This window comes from Parathielavia appendiculata (genome assembly GCF_033297405.1).
Source record: "Parathielavia appendiculata strain CBS 731.68 unplaced genomic scaffold N657scaffold_12, whole genome shotgun sequence".
Taxonomy (NCBI): Eukaryota; Fungi; Ascomycota; class Sordariomycetes; order Sordariales; family Chaetomiaceae; genus Parathielavia; species Parathielavia appendiculata.
The window spans coordinates 1-11,158 of NW_026944231.1; the positions used below are offsets into that span (position 1 = coordinate 1).

Here is an 11,158-nt window from a genome sequence, read left to right on the forward strand (position 1 = left end):
GAATGCTAGTTGAACTGGGAATGCTAGTTGAACTGGGAATGCTAGTTGCCAGCGCTGTCAAAACTTTTCAAGCTATCATAGCGCTGTAAAATAGCGTTCTCACCCCCTTCAAAACCCCGCTGCGGTAGCCATACGATCAACCTTATGCCTGTGTCTAACTTGGCGAAGCGTACCAAGCTGCTTCCTATGCGTGGACGGGAGCCGTTTTTGGCTGAGGGTTGCTGCTGTGGCCTCTTCTTCATGCTAGTCACCTGCTGGAAGCGGAAGTATTGAGTTTGGGAATCGGACAGAGTACACCGGTGCGTGTGAGCACGTATGGTGTAAGCGGGTAGATGTATAATTGTCTGTGCACTCAGATTTCGTTTGAGTGAAAAAGAGGAAGCCGGTTTCGCTAGCGACTGGACAGACAATAACTAAAACGAATCCTTACGGTAACTTTCTAGCCCTTATTTCAGACTGGCGCTTATTTAAGGATACTCTAGGGCACAGCGGTGTAGGAATAATAATATTTAAGGATACTCTACCATTTCCCTGCTTACACAGGTTCAGCGAGATATGTTGATACAGCTGGTGGTATGGCCACCATCCAATTGGGTCTGTTGTTGCGCGATGACTCTTCCACACCGATCACATCCGCAAATGCATCGATGCCTCAGCGACACATGCCGGACCTGTCAGGAGGCGACTTAACACTTGGTAGAAGCGAATTCGGCGAAAGTCAAGACTACTCGTGTCTGCTTAATCTAAACGAAAGATCGGCTTTTCAGGAAGTTGAGCCGCCCTGCCAAGGGACCGCGAGATGGCGGCGGTGGTGCAACCTGAGACAGTGGTCGAGGTGGCCGACCGCCCACCCTCCCCAAAACGACCGAGCCGCGCCCCGAAACCGAGTGGGAAAGTCCGTGAAGCGATGCAATCACTGGAGGATGCGGCCACTACGTCGAGGAGACCCACAAATCATGCTACGCGAAGCACCGCATCGAAAGTAACACGTGTACTGGGCTTAAACCCACACCCTACTCGCCGGACATGAACCCGATCGAGGAGCTCTTTGCCGAGATCAAGACGTACATCAGACAACAGCGGAGCAACCATGCCGACCTCTTCGAGAAAGACTTCAGGACGTTCTTGGAAATGTCTGTTGATGTTGTCGGTTCGGCGGAGAGTGCTGAAGGTCACTTTCGTCACTCTAGCATTTCCATTGTGTATCCTCGTGAATGATAGTGTTGTTACTGTAGAAATAGAATCGTATAGTGCTATACCTATTTTTTCTCTTCTAGCCAAGCCTTGACCTTGCTAACAAATTGGATTGCAATCCCTCGCTTTACCCCCTCTCAACAACGGACTTGGCTTCTAGATCCTGGGCGGAGAAGAGCCGCTCGAGATCGAGACCCTCTCCCACAAGCGTCCCGGTAACCGCTTTTCCATCCGGGATCGGTTGCCCGTGCGCAAAGCCATTCACAGTAACGGTGGAGAGTGGCATAACGAATGCCGGGCTCCCCTCGAGTGTCTGGAGCCGGTACGGCGGAATAGCCAGCTGAGTCCTGATTGCAACGTGCAGACAAGGCTTTGATATGAATCGGAGGCAAGCTTTCTGACAGGGAGGCTTGCCGCTTACGCTTTCCACGCTCCGAGGATTGCTGGTCCTTGGCATAGAACAGCTCACGGACCCATGGTAGCACGTCTCCGTGAGTCCTTAGCGTGTTGCCTCCTCGGCGTAGTCGACAAGCTTTGTCAAACACTGGTATCAAGCTCGTAATGCTTCCTATTGCCTGGATCTCGCCAGCAATGAGGCCCTTGGCATGGAGGCCCGGTGCACCGCTGATACGGAAAAGAGACGTATGCTGGGAAAAGAGGGCAAATGCCATGTATTCGGGGAGAAGTCAGGTTGTGGTCCTCTGGTAGTTGCAAGCAGCAACTGCAGTGGTGGGAGATATCCCACGATCCAGAGTGGGGCAGCCTTATCTTATCTACATACAAACAACCACTCCACCAATGGTGGGGTATAGCACCTAGCCCTCACCCTGCGCGATACCTTCCGGTATCAAATGCCGGCACGCAAAGGAAAACGCAGTGCCCTCACTGCGCATGCATCGCTCGGCAAGGTGATGACAGTCAGCCTGGGCGAACCATGCTTGCCATCCTTGCCATCCAGAGACTTGGGTCCAACTGGTTCAACTGCATCGACTTTCCTCCTCTCCAACCACTGTTCTTGATGATCCAGTTCTTCAAAGCCCTGACTAAATCGTTGCCGTTGAGGGTGACAGAAGGACTGGCGCGGCCAGAGGATCTGGAACGCCTTACGCGGCCGTGGGTGCGAAAATGGTCGAAAAGCTGGTTCCTCGATGCGAACACATGGCCGCAGGTGCGGCAGGTTGACTGGGCGGTCGGGTGAGCTGTTGCGCATGCGTTTGACTGGGCCGTTGGTAAGGCAGTCGCGCAAGTGGTCGAGTGGGCGGTCGCGCATGTAATTGAGCAAGCCGTTGAGCTGGACGAACGTCGCGCCGGAGGGCCGGAAGAACTTTTTCTCGGAGCCGCCTTTTGTTGAATATCGACGAGTTCAGTGGAAATCACGTGTCCGGGCGATTTGACGGCTGGTTCGTTCAGAGCTGTGGGCTCTGCCACAAAGGCTGGCACCGCAGTCAGCTCTGCAGCCGGTACTGCAGGCAGATCTTCCGCTGGCACCACGGCTGGCACCGCGGTCGGCATCGCGGTCGGTTCTTTGGTAGGCACTGCGGCTGGGCGGGACGGCGATGAAGGTCTCGTGACCCCACGAGCTGTCAATTGGGCTGTCGGCTTGGTTCCAAGAGAATCGGTGACCCAAGCTGAGCGGGTAAATTTGCATAATGTGGGCTTGCCATCCTCCATGCCAGGAAGATACATATCGAAAGTAGCCCATTCGCTGACGCGCAAACGGTCATTGCCAATGCCTTTCACCTTGCCTCTACGGCGCTCGATCTCATGGTTGAGAGTGCGTATAAAGCGGCGGCCGATCAAAGAACGGCTGGCGCCGGGATCACCGCAAACTTCAACGGTCTCTGCATCAGGAGAGGCTTTGGCAGCAATGCGCAGGAAAGTGTAAGAGCTCAACGGGCTGCCCGCGTCACCGGTGTTGACCGGCTCGGGAGCATCCTTCACCAGGTAGATGGTGTCGTCGGCGATGCCGTTGGTGGGACTGTCCGTCATGCCAATCGCGCGGGTGCAGGAGACTTCCTTGCAGGTTGCCAGAGTCGCAGTCGGGGGGCGGGTGATAATTTTTCCTGACGTCCTTGGAGACCTTGATGTGCTTGAAGAGCGCGTTGCGCGTCTCGAACGTGTGATGTCTATGGCTGGAGGCGCGGCTCGGCTTTATGCCCTAGCCGCGAACTAGCAACGAGCTGGACACGCTCCACTCGCCCATGGGATCTTGTTTGTCTTTCATCGCTCAGAAGATAACCCAGCCATAGCCTTGCATCAACTCGGCCACTTCGGGGACTGGGCTTCTGCATTGGAGCACAGCGAAGGGATGGCCTTGAACTAGACATGAATCCGCGCTAATACCTACCGAATGAACTGTGAAATGCGCTACTACCCACGTGTTCCTCTCGATGCGGTGCTTCGTGTAGCATGGATTGCGGTTCTTCTCGACATAATGGCCGCATCCTCCAGCGATTGCCTCGCTTCACGGACTTTCGCACTCGGTTTCGGGGCGGGGCTCGGTCGTTTCGGTGAGGGTGGGCGGTCGGCCACCTCGATCACTGCCTCAGGTTGCGCCGCCGCCGCCATCTCGCGATCCCTTGGCAGGGCGGCTCAACTTCCGAAAAAGCCGATTTTCTGTTGGATTGAGCAGACAAGTACCGCCTTCAGTGATATGCAAAGCTGCCTCTACTTCTGGAACTTCTACGAGTTCTTGGGGTGATTGTTGCCCAAGAGCCACATGACAGGAATAGGCGTGCAACCAGACCTTATGTTGGAACGTGAACCCTGATTCAGGGGGTGCCAAGACGGACCCACATGTGGCTGGTGATAGACACCCTGGAGGCTATCTGGAACATCGGACAGTTGAGAACACAGAACACAATCAACATCAGGAACAACCAAAAATTGACATCCTCGTGACACTCTGCGACCACTGACCATTTTCCCCTTCGTTTGCCTCGTAGCGGTTCCGACACCTTAAGTACTGGAGCAGTGACCCATGCGTGTGCATGACACAGACATGTGATCAGATACATGATCAGAGACCCATGACGTATACATGACCATGACACAGGAACGGGAGAAGCCAGTGACATCTCGGTTCTTTCTTGCTCTTTCACTATAAGCCACCCTGCCTCTCTTCATTCTCAATGCATGAGACCACATGGACTCGTTCGACCTCCCATTGCAAGCCAGCGGAGAGTTTGCCAGCCCATAACACTCATTTTAGAATCCGAGTAGTCACTCAGCGGCCATTCGTCCATCATTCCTCAAGGTTAGAAAGACAGCGAGCTATGTAGAGAGTATACTCGGGTACTCGAGCTGCATAGATGGCATCCACTTCTACCGACTCGGATGCTTATAGCATGGTTTATGATTCTCTAGCTGTTCACTAGCACGCGGAAGTTCACTTCCTCCGCGGACGGCATGGGGCCTTAATTCTCTCAGACGTCTCGAGAACCGCAACGCTCAGCGGCGGAATACTGAAATCGAACACTCCGCCCGGCCCTGCAGACAGCTCAGAGTGCGTTTCCTTGACGACATTTACCCGAGTGAATGGGTCATTGTAGCCATACGGGTCAGCGGGTCCGGTAAGAACCGTCAGCTTTGCCGTTGCCCCCTTCTTCGTGATTCCCTCGAACTTGAGCGAGACCGGCACGGACTCGGTTGAGTTGTACACGCCAGCCTTGAAGATTCCGGTGCCTGCGGCACTTTGCCCGGCGACGTAGTAGAGGGGATCTAGATTGGGCTTCCCGGGCGGCGCTGACACCGGGAGCGTGGTCTTGATGATGTGACTTGCGAGTAGCTGTAGGCACGCTGAGTGTAAGCACCGCGTGATACCAAATCAGTCAGGTTAAATTTGACTCACCCGCCAGACATACCAGCTCGTGGAGAGCGTGGTAAGTGCTGGATCAGCTGCATGCTGGATTATCGTGATGCTCCACTGCCACTGGTTCATGTTGCGGAGGATCGGGGCCTATACGAGCGTCAGCTATGCGATTCTGAACCGGCGCGATTGCAAAGATGACTCACGAAGGCTGCGCCGAGAATCCTGTCTGCGTTCCTCTCAGCGCTAATCAAGAAAATCCCTTCTGCGACACTGCCTCCCCACCACGGGAAGGGCATGAGCTGGCCTTCCCATTTGATTCCCCCATTGGGGTGCACCGAAGAAGCTTCTCCTGTTGGCTTGTTAGTGATGCAAAATTACCGCCGCGGTGAGCCAAGATTTGTGTGTTTGTATAACGTTACCAATTAATGTCAAATTGTCCTTCGTCAACCCATCGAGCTTATTGAAGCCCGTAACAAATTCATCCGGCGTGAGGTATGGGTGCCAATCACCGGCCACCCCCTTTGGGATCACCATGTCATCAAACACTGATGGGGACGAAATGAGCTGGATATGCGGATATTTTTCCTCGAACGCCTTTTTGAAGGCCGGGAATCGATACCGCTTGTACGATTCGAAACCGGCGGGCCGGCCAGCGAGCCAGTCCTCATTGCCGATCTCGACATAAGTAATGTTCCATGGCTTCGGGTAGCCAAGCGAGGCACGGACAGCACCCCATTTCGTGGTGTTGGCATCGCCCACCAGAAACTCGAGCTCGTCGAGGGCATACTGAACTGCCCACCCAATCTCGGATTCAGGGAGGAAGTTTCCGTCAAGGGCGAGACCAGCCCAGACACCAAGAACTGTGACGTATTAGCTGTTACTATCTTATTCTAGGGAAGTTTGGCGGCATACTCGGCTCGAGGTTCATATCCTCGCACCACTCCAAGTACTCGATGATGCCCAAGCCGTTCGTCATCTGGTAGTTCCACACACCAGCCATGCCTGGCCTGTCCTTCAGGGGCCCGATCGTTTCATTCCACTTGTAGAACGAGTTAAGGTCATTGCCCTCGAGAGCATTGCCACCAGGAAACCGAAGAAATGTCTATATGCCGTCAGTCCAGAGTTTACCACGGGTGGTGTAGCAGTATCCCTACCGGCTTCAACCCAGCAAGCGCTTCCGCAATGTCCACACGTAACCCGTTCTTCCGGTCCTTGTACGTTGGCGGGAACAAGCTAATCAGATTCAGGTTCAGAGAGCCCTCCATCAGCCCCTATAAAAAGTGTCAACCCGGTCCCTCGCATCGTTGATGCTAATAGAAGTCTTACCTCAGCATCGAACTCAAGAACAAAAGTGTTGTTGCTGTTTGGCGCATTCTTCTCAGGGACGAGTTCAAACCGCTTTTCTGTCCACTCGCTCGTGCTCGGACCGCTGATCTTGGCCGCCCCAAAGACCTCGCCAGTGATCGCACTCTTCAAGCTGACCTGGAAATCCCCCTTATACGTGCCCTGCACCCAGAAGCTCCCGGTGTACTTCTGCGCCTTCACGTCCATGCCCCAGAAGCCGGCATTTGCAAGCCCAATCTTGCCCTTCGTCTTACCCTCACGTGGTGCCACATTCACCGAGTACGGCAGCGCTGCGGAGATAGGGGTAGAAAGCTTTTTCAGAGAGAGAATGGCATCATGGACGGGCGACCACCCGTCGAGGTTGGAGGGGTATTTCTCGCTGCCCTGGAATGCGCGGTTACGGATCAGTTCGGCGTAGATGCCTCCGTCTCCCGAGTTGTTGATGTCCTCATGCAAGAAACCATACATGTGCGGGGTGGTTGCGTTCCCGCCCGTCGAGCGAACCACCATTTCAATGGCAAGACTGGGTGCCGAGACGGCGAGGAAGAGAAGGGCGTGGGGCCTCATGGTGAACGGGAAGGACGCGCACTGAGACGAACGACGTCCAGGAACAGAAAGGGTGCCGGGAGGGTGATCCTGGATTCAACGGGGCGTTCTGATCTTGCTATAAGTACAGTACCTACCTTACACATTGCATCTCTCCTTGTGCTAATATCGATGAACCTGGTTCTCGGGTCTTGGCCCCTGTGTTTAGGCTAATACCTTTGGTACTCCATGACTCCATGCGGCCATCCATTAGCCAAGACTGGGGTCCGGGGCCGCAAGGCAAGAAATAGCCTATACAGTGACCCCCTGCCGGCCAGTGTATTTTTTGTTAAGCGCGCCAATGCCATTAATTTGAAATGCACTACACTAGCTAGGCCAACGAACTCCATGATGAGTGACTCACCCGTAAAGGGCTGGTCGAGCGGGATCTCTTTTGTCGTCGCGATCTCGTTGATCAGGTCCACACAGCGCTCGAAGCGCGAGAGGGATACACTGGTGACCCATCTCTGAATTTCAGCATAACCGAGCATAACTCGCGAACAGCCTTTTCCTTTCTCGTTGAAATTCTATAATTCCACCAATTTTGCTCGAGCCAATTTCGTGAACAATCCTCGGTATAGTAATTCGCCTGTGTCGACAGCTCAGTTCCCTTTCGACGGAATAATCTACTTGGATCTGTCATAGATATCCACTCATCCGAACCAACGGCATCTGCGATATGTAATCTGATACCGGAGGCTTTCCGCAAGGGCTCACCCGAGCCGTGCCTGGCAGTGATGGCTCTGCTTCGACTGCCGGCGAGCTTGGGAGTTGTGGATCCCGTAGCTGGGGGTTCGCTGGCGTAGGGAACGGGAGGAGTGAGTGAAAAAGAGGACTATAGAATCCAAGGAGCGATTTGAAGTGAACTGCTGAAAAGCGATCAAGCGGGTGAGATCGCGCCGAACACCTTCGAAGGCGAACAGACGATCTTGATGACGACGCTGTCCCAGGCCTTGCGCGGTTCCTGCAGCCGTTCGTCGCGGCGAAGCGCCAGCCTCGCATGGAAGTCGTCGAGGTTCTTGGCCTCGTGAGCAGCGTGCGTCACTTTGGGGCAAACGAGCGCGTCGTGATTTGGTGCAGTTGCCATTCGTTATTGCCCAGCGGGCAACCGCTGGTCGAGTCGGTCAACGTGTAGCCGTCGTAGTTGAGCACCGAAGCCGTAGGGTTCTCCTCGGTTGTTACGGTCGAGGGAGGGAAGTGGGTGTTGAGGATAGTTTTGGACTTTTTCGCCGTCACTGGCTCGCCAGCTGGTTGGCGCTGGCGTATGATCTTCTTGGGTGGCTGGACGGCGGCAGGCCCGGCAAGGGGGAAGCTTTAAGAACGAACAGGCAAGCCGTGTCGCCCACCGTGAGGTCGGTAGTCTCCGGGACACCAGGTGGAGAGGGCGGCCTAGCCGAGGGATTGCGAGTAAAAACCCCCCGAATGGGAATGTAGAACTGTCTAAAACCCGTGGGGACTTCTGCGACGGGTTCCGGGGCATGGGAGGGTGCTTCGGGCAGGGCGAATTGAGCGGGGCCGATGCCGTCCGGTGAGGTCTGTTTTTTGAAGGCGTTTTTGTCGTCAAGGTCTTACCAGATGGTCGGGAGTAGCTTGTGATCATCTCGATCCTTTTAGGTTTCGTCGCCCCGCTGCCGCCCCTGTCGTTTCTACTGCCGAGAGCGAGCTAGCCGTCGAGGGCGATGTTTCGCTCGTGCTGCACTTGCTCGGTGCGGAATCGGGCGTCTGGTGCGGGGCATTGCGCTTCAGTGACCGCAGCGCCGTCGACCTCTTGGTGATGCCGGTCTCCGCGTTCCTGGTAGCCCCCCAGTGCTTCTTGCATCCTTATGTCTCTTCACGTTGTCCTTCCTGCCCATGTTATCCGCCACGGAGCACCTGTCCTCCTCCTTCGGCACACCACGGATCCTCGCTTCATCGGGGTGGTGTGTCCACATGTGCCGGTTGAGATATTTGGTCTCGGCCCGGCGGGCGCCGCAGATGTTGCGTATGCCTTCCCGCACTTGCACCTCGTGATACTGCGTATACATCGCCTCCAGATCGGTCTTCCGTTCGGCAGTCTTGCGAACCCGCGCCTTCGACTTCGTTTTGATGCAGTGGAACAGCGTATGTTGTCGACGCAAATACCGCGAAGCCCATCTTCCAGTGGCCGTCGGGGCGCGGTTGTTGGCTTCCAGGAACGAATTGGCCGTATTTGCGATCTCGACGTCGGTGAATTGCGTGCCTGCGTAAGAGGTCAGCCAACAGTAGCCAGGAACCAACGACAGCGACATACCAATCGACAACCGCGTATTTACCCCTGCCCAGAGGGCCAGTTCCTCTGGCGCATTGAGCTTCGTGTGATTACCGCCGTTCAACACGCGAATGGCTTCCTCTTAACGTCGGCGAAGCTTCTGACGGCATACCTGCCAGCCGCGGGCAGCTTGGCTGGCATTCTTGCACTCGCCTGAATAACAGACCGCACTGCCCGCTGAAGTCGATCTTCTTCTGGGAGGCCAGCACAGCTTCCAGGACAGGGAAAATAAAGTCGGGATTTGAAGAGGCTATTGCAACCGTAATTGCGCTTTCCAAAGACTTCATAGCCAGGGGTTGGATGGAGATGCTCGGTATTGCACGAATCGCGTTGTTTTCCAAATTCGATAGGTATGACAAGCTAGGAGCTAGCGTGTCAGGAGGTATGATGAGCCAGGAGCTAACGTGTCAGGAGGCATGACGAGCGAGGAGCCAACGTGTTAGGAGGCTTGGGTCGCTATAAGGATGGGACCAGGCTGTGTGATTTCGCATGAACCCTGTCCGCAGGGGCACCAGGAATCGTAGAGCCAAGGAATGAAAGGCGTGCGAGATTGCTCGGACATCACAAGCACAGATCTTCTTCGTCTTTAAACAGGCAGCGAAGTGAGCCACTTTAAGAACGATACCAGACTGTGTGAACTCGTACCACCCCCGTCAGGGGCATCAGGAAGTTGAGAAGAATAAAGCTGGGGAGGCAGATGGCATCAACTGGAGAAAGAAGAGATCGTGTAAGACTTGGACTGCGCAAGGACTGAGCGTAGTCTGTTGCAAAGATCGTTTGTATGTGTTGGAAAGCCAACAGCCACAATTCCACGGTGACACACTTTGTGGGAGCCGTTAAAACAGTGAACTTTTCGAGTGCTTAGGACCAGCCCAGAATCTGTCGATTGAGTTCTCTTCGTCTCAAGTTATCTGGGTACCTCGCAGACCTTATGTAACAGCTGTGTATTACCCCTGGCCAGGGTACGACACCGGCAACGCAGTTCCCGAGTTTCAAGTGCCATCACTTCCAACAGTATGATAAACATTGTGTTATGATCCTTTCAATGTCCATTCATTTCATTTATGATATGCAGCAAGCGAGTCAGTTGCCGATGTACCAAGTATGCTAGCCTGATTTTGTGTCATAGGTGCGGCGTGGCTATAAGCTCCTTATGGTTAACGGTTCTTCCGGTTAGTTTTATGCCTTGGCTGTGATCCGCCAAATAGTCCCCGAAGATGCTGTTTTGGGAGGTGCGAGATCGCGCCCTAGAGCGCGTTTACTTCACTTTTTGTTTTCTTAATAGTCGCTGGACGGCTTCCCTCCTCTCTTTAATTATCTCTCGACGTCTACCGTCATCTTGCTGAGCCGACGCTGCGTTCTGGCAATTTTTGTGCAAGCTCTATAATCCCTGGCTTCAAGCCGAGTTGAGAAGACCAGCTTAAGCCTGGATGTTTCGCCAATCCTGTTCACCTTATTACACTGCTCGCGGAACCTTCCCCACTTCTAGGAATCGCATTGACATTAAATCCGTTCGTAAGAGCACATTGCTGCGTAACAATCAGATAAGGAGGATATGAAGATGGAAAAAAGGGTTGAGTAACCCTATAGTAGTAGAATCCCGTCAAATCATCATGACTCTGAGCGCTGTCAAGGGCGGCGTATCTTGCTGCTTATGCGTGACGAGACTCGTGTCCCGATAGGTTGGTAGCGACCAAGAAGTCTGCAACGGGCTGGGCCCGAGATGGATGGATGGATGGGTGGAATTTATTTCGCCCGGAGGCACGAAGCCTAAAGGGCCTTGGCACGCTAACTTGTACATCCGATTCGTTGACGTTCGGTCATCAACTCGTACAAGCCCTCTACTTTCTCCCTTTTTCTCACGCCACCTGTTGCCTCTTGACTTAGTTTAGCAGATCGACTTGGAGGCTGCGTTCTCCAAGTGTTCAGCGTCCTAT

General features: G+C 54.2%; 7 protein-coding genes across 7 annotated transcripts; 2 read left to right on the forward strand and 5 right to left on the reverse strand.

The window, feature by feature from the left end:
- Window positions 1-1,180: 1,180 nt before the first annotated feature.
- N657DRAFT_118592 (uncharacterized protein) lies at window positions 1,181-1,988 on the reverse strand. The gene has a single exon (XM_062785807.1). It carries the CDS (start codon window positions 1,863-1,865, stop codon window positions 1,332-1,334), a length of 534 nt encoding a protein of 177 aa, XP_062644912.1. The 5' UTR covers window positions 1,866-1,988; the 3' UTR covers window positions 1,181-1,331.
- On the reverse strand, window positions 1,989-3,363 carry N657DRAFT_118591 (uncharacterized protein). Its single transcript, XM_062785806.1, has one exon. It carries the CDS (start codon window positions 3,181-3,183, stop codon window positions 2,113-2,115), a length of 1,071 nt encoding a protein of 356 aa, XP_062644913.1. The 5' UTR covers window positions 3,184-3,363; the 3' UTR covers window positions 1,989-2,112.
- On the forward strand, window positions 3,364-3,930 carry N657DRAFT_118590 (uncharacterized protein). The gene has a single exon (XM_062785805.1). The coding sequence runs from the start codon at window positions 3,545-3,547 to the stop codon at window positions 3,893-3,895; it is 351 nt and encodes a 116-aa protein (XP_062644914.1). The 5' UTR covers window positions 3,364-3,544; the 3' UTR covers window positions 3,896-3,930.
- Window positions 3,931-4,278: 348 nt separating this feature from the next.
- Window positions 4,279-6,996, reverse strand: N657DRAFT_647958 (glycoside hydrolase family 51 protein). The gene is made up of 7 exons (XM_062793425.1): window positions 6,332-6,996; window positions 6,160-6,276; window positions 5,918-6,107; window positions 5,425-5,865; window positions 5,209-5,354; window positions 5,045-5,152; window positions 4,279-4,981 (listed from the first exon to the last, which is right to left on the reverse strand). The coding sequence occupies exons 1-7, from the start codon at window positions 6,914-6,916 to the stop codon at window positions 4,583-4,585; spliced, it is 1,986 nt and encodes a 661-aa protein (XP_062644915.1). The 5' UTR covers window positions 6,917-6,996; the 3' UTR covers window positions 4,279-4,582.
- Window positions 6,997-7,801: 805 nt separating this feature from the next.
- N657DRAFT_118664 (uncharacterized protein) lies at window positions 7,802-8,646 on the reverse strand. The gene has a single exon (XM_062785809.1). It carries the CDS (start codon window positions 8,532-8,534, stop codon window positions 8,025-8,027), a length of 510 nt encoding a protein of 169 aa, XP_062644916.1. The 5' UTR covers window positions 8,535-8,646; the 3' UTR covers window positions 7,802-8,024.
- N657DRAFT_118659 (uncharacterized protein) lies at window positions 8,646-9,801 on the forward strand. The gene has a single exon (XM_062785808.1). The coding sequence runs from the start codon at window positions 8,758-8,760 to the stop codon at window positions 9,376-9,378; it is 621 nt and encodes a 206-aa protein (XP_062644917.1). The 5' UTR covers window positions 8,646-8,757; the 3' UTR covers window positions 9,379-9,801.
- A 734-nt stretch (window positions 9,802-10,535) lies between these two features.
- On the reverse strand, window positions 10,536-10,706 carry N657DRAFT_578023 (uncharacterized protein; the record flags this gene model as incomplete). Its single annotated transcript, XM_062789291.1, has 1 exon — window positions 10,536-10,706. A coding segment is annotated over one exon (171 nt), but the record flags the coding sequence as incomplete, so codon positions are not given.
- Between the last annotated feature and the right edge of the window lie 452 nt (window positions 10,707-11,158).